The sequence below is a fragment of the Heptranchias perlo genome, chromosome X (genome assembly GCF_035084215.1).
Source record: "Heptranchias perlo isolate sHepPer1 chromosome X, sHepPer1.hap1, whole genome shotgun sequence".
Lineage (NCBI taxonomy): Eukaryota > Metazoa > Chordata > Chondrichthyes > Hexanchiformes > Hexanchidae > Heptranchias > Heptranchias perlo.
Genome location: NC_090370.1, coordinates 17,862,101 through 17,885,525, shown reverse-complemented (window position 1 = coordinate 17,885,525; position 23,425 = coordinate 17,862,101). Strand labels below are relative to the sequence as shown.

At 50.4% G+C, this 23,425-nt stretch overlaps 1 protein-coding gene across 2 annotated transcripts in view; it reads right to left on the bottom strand.

Annotated features, from left to right (window-relative positions):
- Positions 1-23,425, bottom strand: part of LOC137307323 (amphiphysin-like) — a 187,126-nt gene that overhangs the window by 107,166 nt on the left and 56,535 nt on the right. The window contains exon 2 of one of the 2 annotated variants that reach the window (XM_067976797.1): positions 21,806-21,886. The exons of the other annotated variant lie outside the window; for it this stretch is intronic. Coding sequence (XP_067832898.1) covers positions 21,806-21,886 — 81 coding nt within the window. The remainder of the gene's footprint in view (positions 1-21,805; positions 21,887-23,425) is intronic. 2 annotated transcript variants of the gene reach the window in all.

Here is a 23,425-nt window from a genome sequence, read left to right as displayed (position 1 = left end):
TCGGAACATTGGGGGAGAGATCGGATCATTGGGGGAGAGATCGGATCATTGGGAGAGAGTTCGGATCATGGGAGGAGAGATTCGATCATTGGGGGAGAGATCAGATCATTGGGGGAGAGATCGGATCATGGGAGAGAGAGATCGGATCATTGGGGGAGAGATCGGATGATGGGGGGAGAGAGATCGGATCATTGGGAGAGAGATCGGATCATTGTGGGGGAGAGATCGGATCATTGGGGTTGAGATCAGATCATTGGGGGAGAGATCGGATCATTGGGGGAGAGATCGGATCATTGGGGGAGAGATCGGATCATTGGGGGAGAGATCGGAACATTGGGGGAGAGACCGGATCATTGGGGGAGAGAGACCGGATCATTGGAGGAGAGAGATCGGATCATTGGGGGAGAGATCAGAACATTGGGGGAGAGAGATCGGATCATTGGGAGAGATCGGATCATGGGGGAGAGAGATCGGATCATTGGGGGAGAGATCGGATCATTGGGGGAGAGATCAGATCATGGGGAGAGATCGGATCATGGGGGGAGAGATCGGATCATGGGGGGAGACATCGGATCATTGGGGGAGAGATCGGATCATTGGGGGAGAGATCGGATCATGGGGGTGAGATCGGATCATGGGGGGAGACATCGGATCATTGGGGGAGAGATCGGATCATGGGGGTGAGATCGGATCATTGGGGGAGAGATCAGATCATGGGGAGAGATCGGATCATGGGAGAGAGAGATCGGATCATGGGGGGAGAGATCGGATCATGGGGAGAGATCGGATCATAGAGGGCAAGATCAGATCATGGGGGGAGAGATCGGATCATTGGGGGAGAGATCAGATCATGGGGGGAGAGATTGGATCATTGGGAGAGAGATCGGATCATTGGGGGAGAGATCGGATCATTGGGGGAGATATCAGATCATTGGGGGAGAGATCAGATCATTGGGAGAGAGATCAGATCATTGGGGGGGAGATCGGATCATTGGGGGAGAGATCGAATCATTGGGGGAGAGAGATCGGATCATTGGGAGAGAGATCGGATCATTGTGGGGGAGAGATCAGATCATTGGGGGAGAGATCGGATCATTGGGGGAGAGATCGGATCATTGGGGGAGAGATCGGAACATTGGGGGAGAGACCGGATCATTGGGAGAGAGATCGGATCATTGGGGGAGAGATCGGAACATTGGGGGAGAGATCGGATCATTGGGGGAGAGTTCGGATCATGGGAGGAGAGATTCGATCATTGGGGGAGAGATCAGATCATTGGGGGAGAGATCGGATCATGGGAGAGAGAGATCGGATCATTGGGGGAGAGATCGGATGATGGGGGGAGAGAGATCGGATCATTGGGAGAGAGATCGGATCATTGTGGGGGAGAGATCGGATCATTGGGGGAGAGATCGGATCATTGGGGGAGAGATCGGAACATTGGGGGAGAGACCGGATCATTGGGGGAGAGATCGGATCATTGGGGGAGAGATCGGAACATTGGGGGAGAGACCGGATCATTGGGGGAGAGAGACCGGATCATTGGAGGAGAGAGATCGGATCATTGGGGGAGAGATCAGAACATTGGGGGAGAGAGATCGGATCATTGGGGGAGAGATCGGATCATGGGGAGAGATCGGATCATTGGGGGAGAGATCAGATCATGGGGAGAGATCGGATCATGGGGGGAGAGATCGGATCATTGGGGGAGAGATCAGATCATGGGGAGAGATCGGATCATGGGGGGAGAGATCGGATCATGGGGGGAGAGATCGGATCATTGGGGGAGAGATCGGATCATTGGGGGAGAGATCGGAACATTGTGGGGAGAGATCAGATCATGGGGAGAGATCGGATCATGGGGGGAGAGATCGGATCATTGGGGGAGAGATCGGATCATGGGGGGAGAGATCGGATCATTGGGGGAGAGATCAGATCATGGGGGGAGAGATCGGATCATTGGGGGAGAGATCAGATCATGGGGAGAGATCGGATCATGGGAGAGAGAGATCGGATCATGGGGGGAGAGATCGGATCATGGGGAGAGATCGGATCATGGGGAGAGAGATCAGATCATTGTAGGAGAGATCGGATCATTGGGGGAGAGATCAGATCATGGGGGGAGAGATCAGATCATTGGGGGAGAGATCAGATCATGGGGGGATAGATCGGATCATTGGGGGAGAGATCGGATCATTGGGGGAGAGATCAGATCATGGGGGGAGAGATCGGATCATTGGGGGCAAGATCAGATCATGGGGGGAGAGATCGGATCATTGGGGGAGAGATCAGATCATGGGGGGAGATATTGGATCATTGGGAGAGAGATCGGATCATTGGGGGAGATATCAGATCATTGGGGGAGAGATCAGATCATTGGGAGAGAGATCGGATCATTGGGGGAGAGATCGGATCATTGGGGGTGAGATCGGATCATTGGGGGAGAGATCGGATCATTGGGAGAGAGATCGGATCATTGGGGGTGAGATCGGATCATTGGGGGAGAGATCGGATCATGGGGAGAGATCGGATCATGGGGGGAGAGATCGGATCATGGGGAGAGATCGGATCATGGGGAGAGAGATCGGATCATGGGGAGAGATTGGATCATTGGGGGAGAGATCGGATCATTGTAGGAGAGATCGGATCATTGGGGGAGAGATCAGAACATTGGGGGAGAGAGATCGGATCATTGGGGGAGAGATCGGATCATGGGGAGAGATCGGATCATGGGGGAGAGAGATCGGATCATTGGGGGAGAGATCGGATCATTGGGGGAGAGATCAGATCATGGGGAGAGATCGGATCATGGGGGGAGAGATCGGATCATGGGGGGAGAGATCGGATCATTGGGGGAGAGATCGGATCATTGGGGGAGAGATCGGATCATTGGGGGTGAAATCGGATCATTGGGGGAGAGATCAGATCATGGGGAGAGATCGGATCATGGGGAGAGATCGGATCATGGGGAGAGAGTTCGGATCATTGTAGGAGAGATCGGATCATTGGGGGAGAGATTGGATCATTGGGAGGGAGATCGGATCATTGGGGGAGAGATCAGATCATTGGGAGAGAGATCGTATCATTGGGGGAGAGATCGGATCATTGGGGGAGAGATCGGATCATTGGGGGAGAGATCAGATCATTGGAAGAGAGATCGGATCATTGGGGGAGAGATCGGATCATTGGGGAGAGATCAGATCATTGGGGGAGAGATCGAATCATTGGGGGAGAGAGATCGGATCATTGGGAGAGAGATCGGATCATTGTGGGGGAGAGATCAGATCATTGGGGGAGAGATCGGATCATTGGGGGAGAGATCGGATCATTGGTGGAGAGATCGGATCATTGGGGGAGAGATCAGAACATTGGGGGAGAGACCGGATCATTGGGAGAGAGATCGGATCATTGGGGGAGAGATCGGAACATTGGGGGAGAGATCGGATCATTGGGGGAGAGATCAGAACATTGGGGGAGAGACCGGATCATTGGGAGAGAGATCGGATCATTGGGAGAGAGTTCGGATCATTGGGGGAGAGATCGGATCATTGGGGGAGAGATTCGATCATTGGGGGAGAGATCAGATCATTGGGGGAGAGATCGGATCATGGGAGGGAGAGATCGGATCATTGGGGGAGAGATCGGATGATGGGGGGAGAGAGATCGGATCATTGGGAGAGAGATCGGATCATTGTGGGGGAGAGATCGGATCATTGGGGTTGAGATCAGATCATTGGGGGAGAGATCGGATCATTGGGAGAGAGATCGGATCATTGGGGGAGAGATCGGATCATTGGGGGAGAGATCGGAACATTGGGGGAGAGACCGGATCATTGGGGGAGAGAGACCGGATCATTGGGGGAGAGATCGGAACATTGGGGGAGAGAGATCGGATCATTGGGGGAGAGATCAGAACATTGGGGGAGAGAGATCGGATCATTGGGGGAGAGATCGGATCATGGGGGAGAGAGATCGGATCATTGGGGGAGAGATCGGATCATTGGGGGAGAGATCAGATCATGGGGAGAGATCGGATCATGGGGGGAGAGATCGGATCATGGGGGGAGAGATCGGATCATTGGGGGAGAGATCGGATCATTGGGGGAGAGATCGGATGATTGGGGGAGAGATCGGATCATTGGGGAGAGATCAGATCATTGGGGGAGTGATCAGATCATGGGGGGAGAGATCAGATCATTGGGGGAGAGATCGGATCAGGGGAGAGAGATCAGGTCATTGGGGGAGAGATCGGATCATGGGAGAGAGAGATCGGATCATTGGGGGCGAGATCGGATCATTGTAGGAGAGATCAGATCATTGGGGGAGAGATCGGATCATGGGAGAGAGAGATCGGATCATTGGGGGAGAGATCGGATCATTGGGGGAGAGATCGGATCATTGGGGGAGAGATCGGATCATTGGGGGAGAGATCGGATCATTGGGGGAGAGATCAGATCATTGGGGGAGAGATCAGATCATTGGGGGAGAGATCGGATCATTGGGGGAGAGATCGGATCATGGGAGAGAGAGATCGGATCTTGGGGAGAGATCGGATCATGGGGGAGAGATCAGATCATTGGGGGAGAGATCAGATCATTGGGGGAGAGATCGGATCATTGGGGGAGAGATCGGATCATGGGAGAGAGAGATCGGATCTTGGGGAGAGATCGGATCATGGGGGAGAGATCAGATCATTGGGGGAGAGATCAGATCATTGGGGGAGTGATCGGATCATTGGGGGAGAGATCGGATCATTGGAGAGAGAGATCGGATCATTGGGGGAGTGATCGGATCATTGGGAGAGATCGGATCATTGGAGGAGAGAGATCGAATCATGGGAGAGAGAGATCGGATCATGGGAGAGAGAGATCGGATCATTGGGGTGAGATCAGATCATTGGGGGAGAGATCGGATCATTGTAGGAGAGATCAGATCATTGGGGGAGAGATCGGATCATTGGGGGAGAGATCGGATCATGGGAGAGAGATCAGATCATTTGGGGAGAGATCGGATCATGGGAGAGAGAGATCGGATCTTGGGGAGAGATCGGATCATGGGGGAGAGATCAGATCATTGGGGGAGAGATCAGATCATTGGGGGAGTGATCGGATCATTGGGGGAGAGATCGGATCATTGGAGAGAGAGATCGGATCATTGGGGGAGAGATCGGATCATGGGGAGAGAGATCGGATCATTGGGGGAGAGATCGGATCATTGGGGGAGAGATCGGATCATTGGGGGAGAGATCGGATCATTGGGGGAGAGATCATATCATTGGGGGAGAGATCAGATCATTGGGGGAGAGATCAGATCATTGGGGGAGAGATCGGATCATTGGGGGAGTGATCGGATCATTGGGGGAGTGATCGGATCATTGGGGGAGTGATCGGATCATTGGGGGAGAGATCGGATCATTGTAGGAGAGATCAGATCATTGGGGGAGGGATGAGATCATGGGAGAGAGAGATCGGATCATGGGGGAGAGATCGGATCATTGGGGGAGAGATCGGATCATTGGGGGAGTGATCGGATCATTGGGGGAGTGATCGGATCATGGGGAGAGAGATCGGATCATTGGGGGATAGATCGGATCATGGGGAGAGAGATCGGATCATTGGGGGATCGATCCGACAATTGGGGGAGAGATCGGATCATTGGGGGAGAGATGGGATCATGGGAGAGAGAGATTGGATCATTGGGGGAGTGATCGGATCATGGGGAGAGAGATCGGATCATTGGGGGAGAGATCAGATCATGGGGGGAGAGATCTGATCATTGGGGGAGAGATCGGATCATGGGGGGAGAAAGGTCGTATCATGGGGGAGAGAGATCGGATCATGGGGAGAGAGATCGAATCATGGGGAGAGAGATCGGATCATTGGAGGAGAGATTGGATCATTGGGGGAGAGATCGGATCATGGGGGGATAGAGATTGGGAGAGAGAGATCAGATCACTGGGGGAGAGATCAGATCATGGGGGGAGAGATTGGATCATTGGGAGAGAGATCGGATCATTGGGGGAGAGAGATTGGATCATTGGGGGAGAGATCGGATGATTGGGGGAGAGATCGGATCATGGGAGAGAGAGATCAGATCATTGGGGGAGTGAACAGATCATGGGGGGAGAGATCAGATCATTGGGGGAGAGATCGGATCAGGGGAGAGAGATCAGGTCATTGGGGGAGAGATCGGATCATGGGAGAGAGAGATCGGATCATTGGGGGAGAGATCGGATCATGGGGAGAGAGATCGGATCATTGGGGGAGAGATCGGATCATTGGGGGAGAGATCGGATCATTGGGGGAGAGATCGGATCATGAGAGAGAGAGATCGGATCATTGGGGGAGTGATCGGATCATTGTAGGAGAGATCAGATCATTGGGGGAGAGATCGGATCATTGGGGGAGAGATCGGATCATGGGAGAGAGAGATCAGATCATTTGGGGAGAGATCGGATCATGGGGAGAGATCGGATCATGGGGGAGAGATCAGATCATTGGGGGAGAGATCAGATCATTGGGGGAGTGATCGGATCATTGGAGAGAGAGATCGGATCATTGGGGGAGAGATCGGATCATGGGGAGAGAGATCGGATCATTGGGGGAGAGATCGGATCATTGGGGGAGAGATCGGATCATGGGGAGAGAGATTGGATCATTGGGGGAGAGATCGGATCATTGAGGGAGAGATCGGATCATTGGGGGAGAGATCGGATCATTGGGGGAGAGATCGGATCATTGGGGGAGAGATCATATCATTGGGGGAGAGATCAGATCATTGGGGGAGAGATCAGATCATTGGGGGAGAGATCGGATCATTGTAGGAGAGATCAGATCATTGGGGGAGAGATGAGATCATGGGAGAGAGAGATCGGATCATTGGGGGAGAGATCGGATCATTGGGGGAGTGATCGGATCATTGGGGGAGAGATCGGATCATTGGGGGAGAGATCGGATCATTGGGGGAGAGATCGGATCATTGGGGGAGAGATCGGATCATTGGGGGAGAGATCGGATCATTGGGGGAGAGATCGGATCATTGTAGGAGAGATCAGATCATTGGGGGAGAGATGAGATCATGGGAGAGAGAGATCGAATCATTGGGGGAGAGATCGGGTCATGGGGGGAGAGATCGGGTCATGGGGGGAGAGATCGGGTCATGGGGGGAGAGAAATCGGATCATGGGGAGAGAGATTGGATCATTGGGGGAGAGAGATCGGATCATTGGGAGAGAGATCAGATCATTGGGGGAGAGATCGGATCATGGGGGGAGAGATCGGGTCATGGGGGGAGAGATCGGATCATGGGGGAGAGATCGGGTCATGGGGGGAGAGAAATCGGATCATGGGGAGAGAGATTGGATCATTGGGGGAGAGAGATCGGATCATTGGGAGAGAGATCAGATCATTGGGGGAGAGATCGGATCATTGGGGAGAGATCAGATCATTGGGGGAGAGAGCGGATCATTGGAGGAGAGAGATCGGATCATGGGGGGAGAGATCGGATCATTGGGGGAGAGATCGGATCATGGGGGGAGAGAGATCAGATCATTGGGGGAGAGAGATCGGATCATTGGGGAGAGATCAGATCATTGGGGGAGAGAGCGGATCATTGGAGGAGAGAGATCGGATCATGGGGGGAGAGATCGGATCATGGGGGGAGAGATCGGATCATGGGGGGAGAGATCGGATCATTGGGAGAGAGAGATCAGATCATTGGGGGAGAAATCGGATCATGGGGGGAGAGAGATCAGATCATTGGGGGAGAGATCGGATCATTGGGGAGAGATCAGATCATTGGGGGAGAGAGCGGATCATTGGAGGAGAGAGATCGGATCATGGGGGAAGAGATCGGATCATTGTGGGGGAGAGATCGGATCATTGGGAGAGAGAGATCAGATCATTGGGGGAGAGATCGGATCATTGGGGAGAGATCAGATCATTGGGGGAGAGATCGGATCATTGGGGAGAGATCAGATCATTGGGGGAGAGAGCGGATCATTGGAGGAGAGAGATCGGATCATGGGGGGAGAGATCGGATCATTGGGGGAGAAATCGGATCATGGGGGGAGAGAGATCAGATCATTGGGGGAGAGAGATCGGATCATTGGGGGAGAGATCGGATCTTTGGGGGAGAGAGATCGGATCATTGGGGGATGTGTACAATGTTTATATATTGTGCATATATAATGTGAGTACATGTGCAATGTGTATATAATGTGTATTCAGGTGCAATGTCGCCATCTTTATACACGGCTGCATTATAATCATCCAAACACTGTCTCAGTTATCACCTTCAGAAATGACTTCCACTGTATGCTGCTCTCTGTGCTCTTCCTCAGGGTCAGTGTGTGACTGCCACTCAATGGGATCATGTCATGAACATCACCGGACAAGCCCTGAGCTCGGGGCCAGGTCCCATATTCACCATTCCCCACTCCCTCAATACTCTCCTGCTTCCGACCTCCACCGGTACGGGCCTGCTCCTGCCGGCTGTAGGCCACCTTGTCCTGGTGAGCAGTGATGAAGGATTGTCAGGTCACTGAGCACGATGACAGTGCAGTGGCACAACTTGAAGACACCAATGGCCTGTGTGCTTTCCCCACATTCCTTGAACAGTTGTCCTTGGTCTCCCCCTACTCTAAACACTCATTACTGGCGCTCTCCTGCACTGGTTAACTTTCCCACACTGGTTTGCACCATTCAGAGCAAAAGGATTCCACGTTTGTCAAGGCAGAACATCTTGTAAATCTACTTGTGCTGAGCAATTGTCACACATGGCCGTGTTGTGGTCTTACCTTGATCACACATCATCAGGAGACAGCACTGACCCTTTCTGCCACCTCCTCCCATTCCTGCTGCACCAGGTGTTTTGGAGGGAGAGGAGGGATGGTTGTCCATCCCACGTGCTCTGTCCTCTCTCGCGCGCTCTCTCTCTCGAGAAACCCTTCCAGCGCCCGGTCATCAAACCTCCATATTCTTGGCTTTGCCGCCTCCATTGCGCAGCAAAATGACAAAGTTAGCAGCTGCTCCCTGAGCTGCTGCAGCCCTTTAAGTGGCCGCTTAGCGCGGTTCGCAGATGCTGGCGTTGCTGATTGATTTTGCGCTCCACTCTGCGCACTGGCGTTATAGCACATGCTTTCTTGCAACTCGCCAGGCCAGTCAAATCCCACGCTAATGAGCATGCTCAATGACACTCAACGAGCTGAAGCAATGCCCAGGTAATCCTTGAAAAGATTATTTTAATACAAGGCAAAAATTCTTTTGACAATAAGGACGTAAAATGATACTGGTGACCACATTAACCAGTGATCACACCACCTAACTGGTGATCACACCACCTAACTGGTGATCATATCAACCAGTGATCACATCAACTAACTGGTGATCTCATTAACTTGTGGTCACATCACCTATCTGGTGGTCATATCAAGTCGTTTCAGCCTATTGCTAAGGAGGAAGGTACAGGGCTCGACAGGGTAGATGCAAGGAGGATGTTCCCCCTGGTTGGGGAGTCCAGAACCAGGGGTCACAGTCTCAGAATATGGGGGAGGCCTTTTAGGACTGAGATGAGGAGAAATTTCTTCACTCAGAGGGTGGTGAATCTTTGGAATTCTCTGTGGAGGCTCAGTCATTGAGTATATTCAAGACTGAGATCGATAGATTTCTAGATATTAAAGTCATCAAGGGATATGGGGATAGTGCAGGAAAATGGAATTGAGATAGAAGATCAGCCATGATCATGTTGAATGGCGGAGCAGGCTCGAGGGGCCGGATGGCCTACCCCTGCTCCTATTTCTTTTGTTCTTGTGTACAGTACCTGTTGCAAAGGAGGGCGGCAGAGTACCTGTTGCTAAGGAGGATGGTACAGTGCCTGTTGCTAAGGAGGGCGGCAGAGTACCTGTTGCTAAGGAGGGCGGCAGAGTACCTGTTGCTAAGGAGGGCGGCAGAGTACCTGTTGCTAAGGAGGATGGTACAGTACCTGTTGCTAAGGAGGATGGTACAGTACCTGTTGCTAAGGAGGAAGGTACAGTACCCATTGCTAAGGAGGATGGTACAGTACCCATTGCTAAGGAGGAAGTTACAGTACCCATTGCTAAGGAGGATGGTACAGTACCTGTTGCTAAGGAGGATGGTACAGTACCTGTTGCTAAGGAGGAAGGTACAGTACCCATTGCTAAGGAGGATGGTACAGTACCCATTGCTAAGGAGGAAGGTACAGTACCCATTGCTAAGGAGGATGGTACAGTACCCATTGCTAAGGAGGATGGTACAGTACCCATTGCTAAGGAGGATGGTACAGTACCTGTTGCTAAGGAGGATGGTACAGTACCTGTTGCTAAGGAGGAAGGTACAGTACCCATTGCTAAGGAGGAAGGTACAGTACCCATTGCTAAGGAGGATGGTACAGTACTTGTTGCTAAGGAGGATGGTACAGTACCTGTTGCTAAGGAGGATGGTACAGTACCCATTGCTAAGGAGGATGGGACAGTACCCATTGCTAAGGAGGAAGGTACAGTACCCATTGCTAAGGAGGATGGTACAGTACCCATTGCTAAGGAGGAAGGTACAGTACCCATTGCTAAGGAGGATGGCACAGTACCTGTTGCTAAGGAGGATGGTACAGTACCTGTTGCTCAGGAGGAAGGTACAGTACCCATTGCTAAGGAGGATGGTACAGTACCCATTGCTAAGGAGGAAGGTACAGTACCCATTGCAAAGGAGGATGGTACAGTACCCATTGCTAAGGAGGATGGTACAGTACCCATTGCTAAGGAGGATGGTACAGTACCCATTGCTAAGGAGGATGGTACAGTACCTGTTGCTAAGGAGGATGGTACAGTACCCATTGCTAAGGAGGAAGGTACAGTACCCATTGCGAAGGAGGATGGTACAGTACCCATTGCTAAGGAGGATGGTACAGTACCCATTGCGAAGGAGGATGGTACAGTACCCATTGCTAAGGAGGATGGTACAGTACCCATTGCTAAGGAGGATGGTACAGTACCCATTGCTAAGGAGGATGGTACAGTACCCATTGCTAAGGAGGAAGGTACAGTACCCATTGCTAAGGAGGATGGTACAGTACCCATTGCTAAGGAGGATGGTACAGTACCCATTGCTAAGGAGGATGGTACAGTACCTGTTGCTAAGGAGGATGGTACAGTACCTGTTGCTAAGGAGGAAGGTACAGTACCCATTGCGAAGGAGGATGGTACAGTACCCATTGCTAAGGAGGAAGGTACAGTACCCATTGCTAAGGAGGATGGTGCAGTACCCATTGCTGAGGAGGATGGTACAGTACCCATTGCTAAGGAGGATGGTACAGTACCCATTGCTAAGGAGGAAGGTACAGTACCCATTGCGAAGTAGGATGGTACAGTACCCATTGCTAAGGAGGAAGGTACAGTACCCATTGCGAAGGAGGATGGGACAGCACCCATTGCTAAGGAGGATGGTACAGTACCCATTGCTAAGGAGGATGGTACAGTATCCATTGCCAAGGAGGATGGTACAGTACCCATTGCTAAAGAGGATGGTACAGTACCCATTGCTAAGGAGGATGGTACAGTACCCATTGCGAAGGAGGATGGTACAGTACCCATTGCTAAGGAGGATGGTACAGTACCTGTTGCTAAGGAGGATGGTACAGTACCCATTGCTAAGGAGGAAGGTACAGTACCCATTGCGAAGGAGGATGGTACAGTACCCGTTGATAAGGAGGATGGTACAGTACCCATTGCTAAGGAGGATGGTACAGTACCCATTGCTAAGGAGGAAGGGACAGTACCCACTGCTAAGGAGGATGGTACAGTCCCCATTGCTAAGGAGGATGGTACAGTACACATTGCTAAGGAGGATGGCACAGTACCTGTTGCTAAGGAGGAAGGTACAGTACCTGTTGCTAAGGAGGATGGTACAGTACCCATTGCTAAGGAGGATGGTACAGTATCCATTGCTAAGGAGGAAGGTACAGTACCCATTGCTAAGGAGGATGGTACAGTACCCATTGCTAAGGAGGATGGTACAGTACCCATTGCTAAGGAGGATGGTACAGTAACCATTGCTAAGGAGGATGGTACAGTACCCATTGCTAAGGAGGATGGTACAGTACCCATTGCTAAGGAGGATGGTACAGTGCCCACTGCTAAGGAGGATGGTACAGTAACCATTGCTAAGGAGGATGGTACAGTACCCATTGCTAAGGAGGATGGTACAGTACCCATTGCTAAGGAGGATGGTACAGTGCCCACTGCTAAGGAGGATGGTACAGTACCCATTGCTAAGGAGGAAGGTACAGTACCTGTTGCTAAGGAGGAAGGTACAGTACCCATTGCGAAGGAGGATGGTGCAGTACCCATTGCTAAGGAGGATGGTACAGTACCCATTGCTAAGGAGGAAGGTACAGTATCCATTGCGAAGGAGGATGGTACAGTACCCATTGCTAAGGAGGATGGCACAGTACCCATTGCTAAGGAGGAAGGTACAGTATCCATTGCGAAGGAGGATGGTACAGTACCCATTGCTAAGGAGGATGGTACAGTACCTGTTGCTAAGGAGCATGGTACAGTACCTGTTGCTAAGGAGGAAGGTACAGTACCCATTGCTAAGGAGGAAGGTACAGTACCTGTTGCTAAGGAGGATGGTACAGTACCTGTTGCTGAGGAGGAAAGTACAGTACCTGTTGCTAAGAAGGAAGGTACAGTACCTGTTGCTAAGGAGGATGGTACAGTACCTGTTGCTAAGGAGGATGGTACAGTACCCATTGCTAAGGAGGAAGGTACAGTCCCCATTGCTAAGGAGGATGGTACAGTACCTGTTGCTAAGGAGGAAGGTACAGTACCTGTTGCTAAGGAGGAAGGTACAGTACCTGTTGCTAAGGAGGATGGTACAGTACCTGTTGCTAAGGAGGATGGTACAGTGCCCACTGCTAAGGAGGATGGTACAGTACCTGTTGCTAAGGAGGAAGGTACAGTACCTGTTGCTAAGGAGGAAGGTACAGTACCTGTTGCTAAGGAGGATGGTACAGTACCCGTTGCTAAGGAGGATGGTACAGTACCCATTGCTAAGGAGGATGGTACAGTACCCATTGCTAAGGAGGATGGTACAGTACCCATTGCTAAGGAGGATGGTACAGTACCCATTGCTAAGGAGGATGGTACAGTACCCATTGCTAAGGAGGATGGTACAGTACTTGTTGCTAAGGAGGATGGTACAGTACCTGTTGCTAAGGAGGATGGTACAGCACCTGTTGCTAAGGAGGATGGTACAGTACCTGTTGCTAAGGAGGATGGCACATTACCCATTGCTATGGAGGAAGGTACAGTACCTGTTGCTAAGGAGGAAGGTACAGTACCTGTTGCTAAGGAGGATGGTACAGTACCCATTGCTAAGGAGGATGGTACAGTACCTGTTGCTAAGGAGGATGGTACAGTACCCATTGCTAAGGAGGATGGTACAGTACCCATTGCTAAGGAGGATGGTACAGTACCTGTTGCTAAAGAGGATGGTACAGTACCCATTGCTAAGGAGGATGGTACAGTACCCATTGCTAAGGAGGAAGGTACAGTACCCATTGCTAAGGAGGATGGTACAGTACCCGTTGCTAAGGAGGATGGTACAGTACCCATTGCTAAGGAGGAAGGTACAGTACCCATTGCTAAGGAGGATGGTACAGTACCCATTGCTAAGGAGGATGGCACATTCCCCATTGCTAAGGAGGAAGGTACAGCACCTGTTTCTAAGGAGGAAGGTAGAGTACCCGTTGCTAAGGAGGATGGTACAGTACCTGTTGCTAAGGAGGATGGTACAGTACCCATTGCTAAGGAGGAAGGTACAGTACCTGTTTCTAAGGAGGAAGGTACAGTACCCGTTGCTAAGGAGGATGGTACAGTACCCATTGCTGAGGAGTCTGGTACAGTACCCATTGCTGAGGAGGATGGTACAGTACCTGTTGCTAAGGAGTCTGGTACAGTACCTGTTGCTAAGGAGGATAGCACATTACCCATTGCTAAGGAGGAAGGTACAGTACCTGTTTCTAAGGAGGAAGGTACAGTACCCGTTGCTAAGGAGGATGGTACAGTACCCATTGCTAAGGAGGATGGTACAGTACCCATTGCTGAGGAGGATGGTACAGTACCTGTTGCTAAGGAGGATGGCACATTACCCATTGCTAAGGAGGAAGGTACAGTACCTGTTTCTAAGGAGGAAGGTACAGTACCCATTGCTAAGGAGGATGGTACAGTACCCATTGCTGAGGAGGATGGTACAGTACCTGTTGCTAAGGAGGAAGGTACAGTACCCATTGCTAAGGAGGATGGTACAGTACCCATTGCTAAGGAGGATGGTACAGTACCTGTTGCTAATGAGGATGGTACAGTACCCATTGCTAAGGAGGATGGTACAGTACCGATTGCTGAGGAGGATGGTACAGTACCTGTTGCTCAGGAGGACGGGACAGTACCCATTGCTAAGGAGGATGGTACAGTACCCATTGCTGAGGAGGATGGTACAGTACCTGTTGCTAAGGAGGAAGGTACAGTACCCATTGCTAAGGAGGATGGTACAGTACCCATTGCTAAGGAGGATGGTACAGTACCCATTGCTAAGGAGGATGGTACAGTACCTGTTGCTAATGAGGATGGTACAGTACCGATTGCTGAGGAGGATGGTACAGTACCTGTTGCTCAGGAGGACGGTACAGTACCCATTGCTAAGGAGGATGGTACAGTACCCATTGCTAAGGTGGATGGTACAGTACCCATTGCTGAGGAGGATGGTACAGTACCCATTGCTAAGGAGGATGGTACAGTACCCATTGCTGAGGAGGATGGTACAGTACCTGTTGCTAAGAAGGAAGGTACAGTACCTGTTGCTAAGGAGGATGGTACAGTACCTGTTGCTGAGGAGGATGGCACAGTACCCATTGCTAAGGAGGAAGGTACAGTCCCCATTGCTAAGGAGGATGGTACAGTACCTGTTGCTAAGGAGGAAGGTACAGTACCTGTTGCTAAGGAGGAAGGTACAGTACCTGTTGCTAAGGAGGATGGTACAGTACCTGTTGCTAAGGAGGATGGTACAGTGCCCACTGCTAAGGAGGATGGTACAGTACCTGTTGCTAAGGAGGAAGGTACAGTACCTGTTGCTAAGGAGGAAGGTACAGTACCTGTTGCTAAGGAGGATGGTACAGTACCTGTTGCTAAGGAGGATGGTACAGTACCCATTGCTAAGGAGGATGGTACAGTACCCATTGCTGAGGAGGATGGTACAGTACCCATTGCTGAGGAGGAAGGTACAGTACTTGTTGCTAAGGAGGATGGTACAGTACCTGTTGCTAAGGAGGATGGTACAGTACCTGTTGCTAAGGAGGATGGTACAGTACCTGTTGCTAAGGAGGATGGTACAGCACCTGTTGCTAAGGAGGATGGTACAGTACCTGTTGCTAAGGAGGATGGTACAGTACCTGTTGCTAAGGAGGATGGCACATTACCCATTGCTATGGAGGAAGGTACAGTACCTGTTGCTAAGGAGGAAGGTACAGTACCCATTGCTAAGGAGGATGGTACAGTACCTGTTGCTAAGGAGGATGGCACATTACCCATTGCTATGGAGGAAGGTACAGTACCTGTTGCTAAGGAGGAAGGTACATTACCCATTGCTAAGGAGGAAGGTACAGTACCTGTTTCTAAGGAGGATGGTACAGTACCCGTTGCTAAGGAGGATGGTACAGTACCCATTGCTAAGGAGTCTGGTACAGTACCCATTGCTAAGGAGGATGGTACAGTCCCCATTGCTAAGGAGGAAGGTACAGTACCCATTGCTAAGGAGGATGGTACAGTACCTGTTTCTAAGGAGGAAGGTACAGTACCTGTTGCTAAGGAGTCTGGTACAGTACCCATTGCTAAGGAGGAAGGTACAGTACCCATTGCGAAGGAGGAAGGTACAGTACCCATTGCTAAGGAGGATGGTACAGTACCCATTGCTAAGGAGGATGGTACAGTACCTGTTTCTAAGGAGGAAGGTACAGTACCCGTTGCTAAGGAGGATGGTACAGTACCCATTGCTAAGGAGGATGGTACAGTACCCATTGCTAAGGAGTCTGGTACAGTACCCATTGCTGAGGAGGATGGTACAGTACCTGTTGCTAAGGAGGATGGCACATTACCCATTGCTAAGGAGGAAGGTACAGTACCTGTTGCTAAGGAGGAAGGTACAGTAACCATTGCTAAGGAGGAAGGTACAGTACCCATTGCTAAGGAGGATGGTACAGTACCCATTGCTAAGGAGGATGGTACAGTACCCATTGCTAAGGAGGAAGGTACAGTACCCATTGCTAAGGAGGATGGTACAGTACCCATTGCTAAGGAGGATGGTACAGTACCCATTGCTAAGGAGGATGGTACAGTACCGATTGCTGAGGAGGATGGTACAGTACCTGTTGCTCAGGAGGACGGTACAGTACCTGTTGCTAATGAAGATGGTACAGTACCCATTGCTAAGGAGGATGGTACAGTCCCCATTGCTAAGGAGGATGGTACAGTACCCATTGCTAAGGAGGATGGTACAGTACCTGTTGCTAATGAGGATGGTACAGTACCGATTGCTGAGGAGGATGGTACAGTACCTGTTGCTCAGGAGGACGGTACAGTACCCATTGCTAAGGAGGATGGTACAGTACTCATTGCTAAGGTGGATGGTACAGTACCCATTGCTGAGGAGGATGGTACAGTACCTGTTGCTGAGGAGGAAGGTACACTACCTGTTGCTAAGGAGGATGGTACAGTACCCATTGCTAAGGATGATGGTACAGTACCTGTTGTTAAGGAGGATGGTACAGTACCCATTGCTGAGGAGGATGGTACAGTATCCATTGCTAAGGAGGAAGGTACAGTACCCATTGCTAAGGAGGATGGTACAGTACCCATTGCTAAGGAGGAAGGTACAGTACCTGTTGCTAAGGAGGAAGGAACAGTACCTGTTGCTAAGGAGGCTGGTACAGTACCCATTGCTAAGGAGGATGGTACAGTACCCATTGCTGAGGAGGATGGTACAGTACCCATTGCTAAGGAGGATGGTACAGTACCCATTGCTGAGGAGGAAGGTACAGTACCCATTGCTAAGGAGGATGGTACAGTACCCATTGCTGAGGAGGATGGTACAGTACCTGTTGCTAAGGAGGCTGGTACAGTACCCATTGCTAAGGAGGATGGTACAGTACCTGTTGCTAAGGAGGCTGGTACAGTACCCATTGCTAAGGAGGCTGGTACAGTACCCATTGCTAAGGAGGATGGTACAGTACCCATTGCTAAGGAGGCTGGTACAGTACCCATTGCTAAGGAGGATGGTACAGTATCCATTGCTGAGGAGGAAGGTACAGTACCTGTTGCTCAGGAGGATGGTACAGTACCCATTGCTAAGGAGGCTGGTACAGTACCCATTGCTGAGGAGGATGTTACAGTACCTGTTGCTAAGGAGGCTGGTACAGTACCCATTGCTAAGGAGGCTGGTACAGTACCCATTGCTAAGGAGGATGGTACAGTACCCATTGCTAAGGAGGATGGTACAGTACCCATTGCTAAGGAGGATGGTACAGTACCCATTGCTAAGGAGGAAGGTACAGTACCCATTGCTGAGGAGGATGGTACAGTACCCATTGCTAAGGAGGATGGTACAGTACCCATTGCTAAGGAGGATGGTACAGTACCCATTGCTAAGGAGGATGGTACAGTACCCATTGCTAAGGAGGAAGGTACAGTACCCATTGCTGAGGAGGATGGTACAGTACCCATTGCTAAGGAGGATGGTACAGTCCCTGTTGCTAAGGAGGAAGGTACAGTACCCATTGCTAAGGAGGATGGTACAGTATCCATTGCTGAGGAGGATGGTACAGTACCTGTTGCTAAGGAGGATGGTACAGTACCCATTGCTAAGGAGGAAGGTACAGTCCCTGTTGCTAAGGAGGATGGTACAGTATCCATTGCTGAGGAGGATGGTACAGTCCCTGTTGCTAAGGAGGATGGTACAGTACCTGTTGCTGAGGAGGATGGTACAGTACCCATTGCTAAGGAGGATGGTACAGTACTCATTGCTAAGGAGGATGGTACAGTACCCATTGCTAAGGAGGATGGTACAGTACCCATTGCTAAGGAGGATGGTACAGTACCCATTGCTAAGGAGGATGGTACAGTACCCATTGCTAAGGAGGATGGTACAGTACTCATTGCTGAGGAGGATGGTACAGTACCCGTTGCTAAGTAGGATGGTACAGTATCCATTGCTAAGGAGGAAGGTACAGTATCCATTGCTAAGGAGGATGGTACAGTACCCATTGTTAAGGAGGATGGTACAGTACCCATTGCTAAGGAGGATGGTACAGTCCCCGTTGCTAAGGAGGATGGTACAGTACCCATTGCTAAGGAGGATGGTACAGTACCCATTGCTAAGGAGGATGGTACAGTACCCATTGCTAAGGAGGATGGTCCAGTACCCATTGCTGAGGAGGATGGTACAGTACCCATTGCTAAGGAGGATGGTACAGTATCCATTGCTAAGGAGGATGGTACAGTATCCATTGCTAAGGAGGATGGTACAGTATCCATTGCTCAGGAGGATGGTACAGTACCCATTGCTAAGGAGGAAGGTGCAGTACCCATTGCTAAGGAGGATGGTACAGTACCCATTGCTAAGGAGGATGGTACAGTACCCATTGCTGAGGAGGATGGTACAGTATCCATTGCTATGGAGGATGGTACAGTACCCACTGCTAAGGAGGATGGTACAGTACACATTGCTAAGGAGGATGGTACAGTACCCATTGCTCAGGAGGATGGTACAGTACCCATTGCTTAGGAGGATGGTGCAGTACCTGTTGCTAAGGAGGATGGTACAGTACCCGTTGCTAAGGAGGATGGTACAGTACCCATTGCTCAGGAGGATGGTACAGTACCCATTGTGAAGGAGGAAGGTACAGTACCCATTGCTAAGGAGGATGGTACAGTACCCATTGCTAAGGAGGATGGTACAGTACCCATTGCTAAGGAGGATGGTACAGTACCCATTGCTCAGGAGGATGGTACAGTACCCATTGCTAAGGAGGATGGTACAGTCCCCATTGCTAAGGAGGATGGTACAGTACCTGTTGCTAAGGAGGATGGTACAGTACCCATTGCTAAGGAGGATGGTACAGTACCCATTGCTAAGGAGGATGGTACAGTACCCATTGCTAAGGAGGAAGGTACAGTACCCATTGCTAAGGAGGATGGTACAGTACCCATTGCTAAGGAGGAAGGTACAGTACCTGTTGCTAAGGAGGCTGGTACAGTACCCATTGCTAAGGAGGATGGAACAGTACCCATTGCTGAGGAGGATGGTACAGTACCCATTGCTAAGGAGGATGGTACAGTACCCATTGCTAAGGAGGATGGTACAGTACCCATTGCTAAGGAGGATGGTACAGTACCTGTTGCTAAGGAGGCTGGTACAGTACCCATTGCTAAGGAGGATGGTACAGTACCTGTTGCTAAGGAGGCTGGTACAGTACCCATTGCTAAGGAGGAAGGTACAGTACCTGTTGCTAAGGAGGAAGGAACAGTACCTGTTGCTAAGGAGGCTGGTACAGTACCCATTGCTAAGGAGGAAGGTACAGTACCCATTGCTGAGGAGGCTGGTACAGTACCCATTGCTAAGGAGGATGGTACAGTACCCATTGCTAAGGAGGATGGTACAGTACCCATTGCTAAGGAGGATGGTACAGTACCCATTGCTAAGGAGGAAGGTACAGTCCCCATTGCTGAGGAGGATGGTACAGTACCCATTGCTAAGGAGGATGGTACAGTCCCTGTTGCTAAGGAGGATGGTACAGTACCTGTTGCTAAGGAGGATGGTACAGTACCTGTTGCTAAGGAGGATGGTACAGTACCCATTGCTAAGGAGGAAGGTACAGTCCCTGTTGCTAAGGAAGATGGTACAGTCCCTGTTGCTAAGGAGGATGGTACAGTACCTGTTGCTGAGGAGGATGGTACAGTACCCATTGCTAAGGAGGATGGTACAGTACTCATTGCTAAGGAGGATGGTACAGTACCCATTGCTAAGGAGGATGGTACAGTACCCATTGCTAAGGAGGATGGTACAGTACCCATTGCTAAGGAGGATGGTACAGTACCCATTGCTAAGGAGGATGGTACAGTACTCATTGCTGAGGAGGATGGTACAGTACCCATTGCTCAGGAGGAAGGTACAGTACCTGTTGCTCAGGAGGACGGTACAGTACCTGTTGCTAAGGAGGATGGTACAGTACCCATTGCTAAGGAGGATGGTACAGTACCCATTGCTCAGGAGGAAGGTACAGTATCCATTGCTAAGGAGGATGGTACAGTATCCATTGCTCAGGAGGAAGGTACAGTATCCATTGCTAAGGAGGATGGTACAGTACCCGTTGCTAAGGAGGATGGTACAGTACCCATTGTTAAGGAGGATGGTACAGTACCCATTGCTAAGGAGGATGGTACAGTCCCCATTGCTGAGGAGGATGGTACAGTACCCATTGCTAAGGAGGATGGTACAGTACCCATTGCTAAGGAGGATGGTACAGTACCCATTGCTAAGGAGGATGGTACAGTACCCATTGCTAAGGAGGATGGTACAGTATCCATTGCTAAGGAGGATGGTACAGTATCCATTGCTAAGGAGGATGGTACAGTACCCATTGCTAAGGAGGATGGTACAGTATCCATTGCTAAGGAGGATGGTACAGTACCCATTGCTAAGGAGGAAGGTGCAGTACCCATTGCTAAGGAGGATGGTACAGTACCCATTGCTAAGGAGGATGGTACAGCACCCATTGCTGAGGAGGATGGTACAGTATCCATTGCTAAGGAGGATGGTACAGTACCCACTGCTAAGGAGGATGGTACAGTACCCATTGCTAAGGAGGATGGTACAGTACCCATTGCTCAGGAGGATGGTACAGTACCCATTGCTAAGGAGGATGGTGCAGTACCTGTTGCTAAGGAGGATGGTACAGTACCCGTTGCTAAGGAGGATGGTACAGTACCCATTGCTAAGGAGGATGGTGCAGTACCTGTTGCTAAGGAGGATGGTACAGTACCCATTGCTCAGGAGGATGGTACAGTACCCATTGCTAAGGAGGATGGTGCAGTACCTGTTGCTAAGGAGGATGGTACAGTACCCATTGCTCAGGAGGATGGTACAGTACCCATTGCGAAGGAGGAAGGTACAGTACCCATTGCTAAGGAGGATGGTACAGTACCCATTGCTAAGGAGGATGGTACAGTACCCATTGCTCAGGAGGATGGTACAGTACCTGTTGCTAAGGAGGATGGTACAGTCCCCATTGCTAAGGAGGATGGTACAGTACCCATTGCTAAGGAGGATGGTACAGTACCTGTTGCTAAGGAGGATGGTACAGTACCCATTGCTAAGGAGGATGGTACAGTACCCATTGCTAAGGAGGATGGTACAGTACCCATTGCTAAGGAGGATGGTACAGTACCCATTGCTAAGGAGGATGGTACAGCACCTGTTGCTAAGGAGGATGGTACAGTACCCATTGCTAAGGAGGATGGTACAGTACCCATTGCTAAGGAGGATGGTACAGTACCCATTGCTAAGGAGGATGGTACAGTACCCATTGCTAAGGAGGATGGTACAGTACCCATTGCTAAGGAGGATGGTACAGTACCCATTGCTAAGGAGGATGGTACAGTCCCATTGCTGAGGAGGATGGTACAGTACCCATTGCTAAGGAGGATGGTACAGTACCCATTGCTAAGGAGGATGGTATGGTACCTGTTGTTTGTGGAAGCTGTTTGCGCACTGCTCAAACTGTTCATCTTTTGTTTCCATGGTTTTGCCAATTTTCTGGAGAACCTGAAGGAGAAAAGCAAAGTTTGGTTCAGCACCCCCGACAGTTCAGACAGTGTCGAGACTCAGCTGGGCCTGAAGAAACTCATTTTAATTGAACCGACTCTCAACATAATTTTAACAGCTACTGTGGCAGATTTTCCTTCCCCCTCCCTGACCGCACCCTGACACCGCACAGGGAGCTGGCCTATCCTGTCCCAGGCCATGACTGCAGTCCTGGCTTGGCCTAATGCCAGCGGAAGTGGCAGGAGAGTCAGGAGCAGCTGAAATTTGGGCCTGAGAGAACAGGACCTTCTGGGTGCTGAAGGAGGCTCTTTGGGGATGTTAGCAGTTTAAAAATTCTTACCTCCTTTCTTTGGCTGCCCCAGGACCCTGCGGTTGGCGGGGGATTATGGGCTGGCCATAGCGCCATGTTTTCTGGACACTCCTGTGTTGGGGCCAGCCAGCGATCACACTGGAGAATGAGGCGGGAAGCCAGGTGTGGCTGCTTCCACTCCATTTCAATGTCTCCATCCACACAGGAAAGCCCCGAAAAGCCTAGTGAACCAGGCCTCTGCCTCCTTTTCCTGACCTTTGCCCTTGGGGGCTGGGCATTTCCCAGGAGCATGGGTCAGGAACATCGGCCCTAGTACTGCTGAGGAGACCAGTATATGTTCATGTTTCTTTCTGTTCAAAGACTGTGTGATTTACGTTGTATGTACCTGTGTATCCAAGGCTATGAACAAACTCACTGCAGAAAGTATCGCAATGCACCCACCTCTCGTTACAGCATTAACATACCACATCCTTCATTATCACACCAATATACCACACTTCCCATTACAACATTGATAAACCATATCTCTTATTATAACACTAATTTACTGCACCTCTCATTACAGCCCTGATATACGACATCTTTCATTACAGCCCTGATATACGACATCCTTCATTACAGCCCTGATTTACCACATCCTTCATTACAGCCCTGATTTACCACATCCTTCATTACAGCCCTGATATACCACATCCTTCGTTACAGCCCTGATGTACCTCATCCTTTGTTACAGCCCTGATTTACCACATCCTTCATTACAGCCCTGATATACCACATCCTTCGTTGCAGCCCTGATGTACCTCATCCTTTGTTACAGCCCTGATTTACCACATCCTTCATTACAGCCTTGATATACCACATCCTTCATTATAGCCCTGATATGCCACACTCCTCAGTACAGCCCTGATATGCAACAACCTTCATTACAGTCCTGATATACCACATCCCACATTACAGCCCTGATACACCACATCCCTCATTACAGCCCTGATATACCATATTCCTCATTACAGCCCTGATATACCACATCCTTCATTACAGCCCACGATACCACATCCCACATTACAGCCCTGATACACCACATCCCTCATTACAGCCCTGATACACCACATCCCTCATTACAGCCCTGATATACCATATTCCTCATTACAGCCCTGATACACCACATCCCTCATTACAGCCCTGATATACCATATTCCTCATTACAGCCCTGATACACCACATCCCTC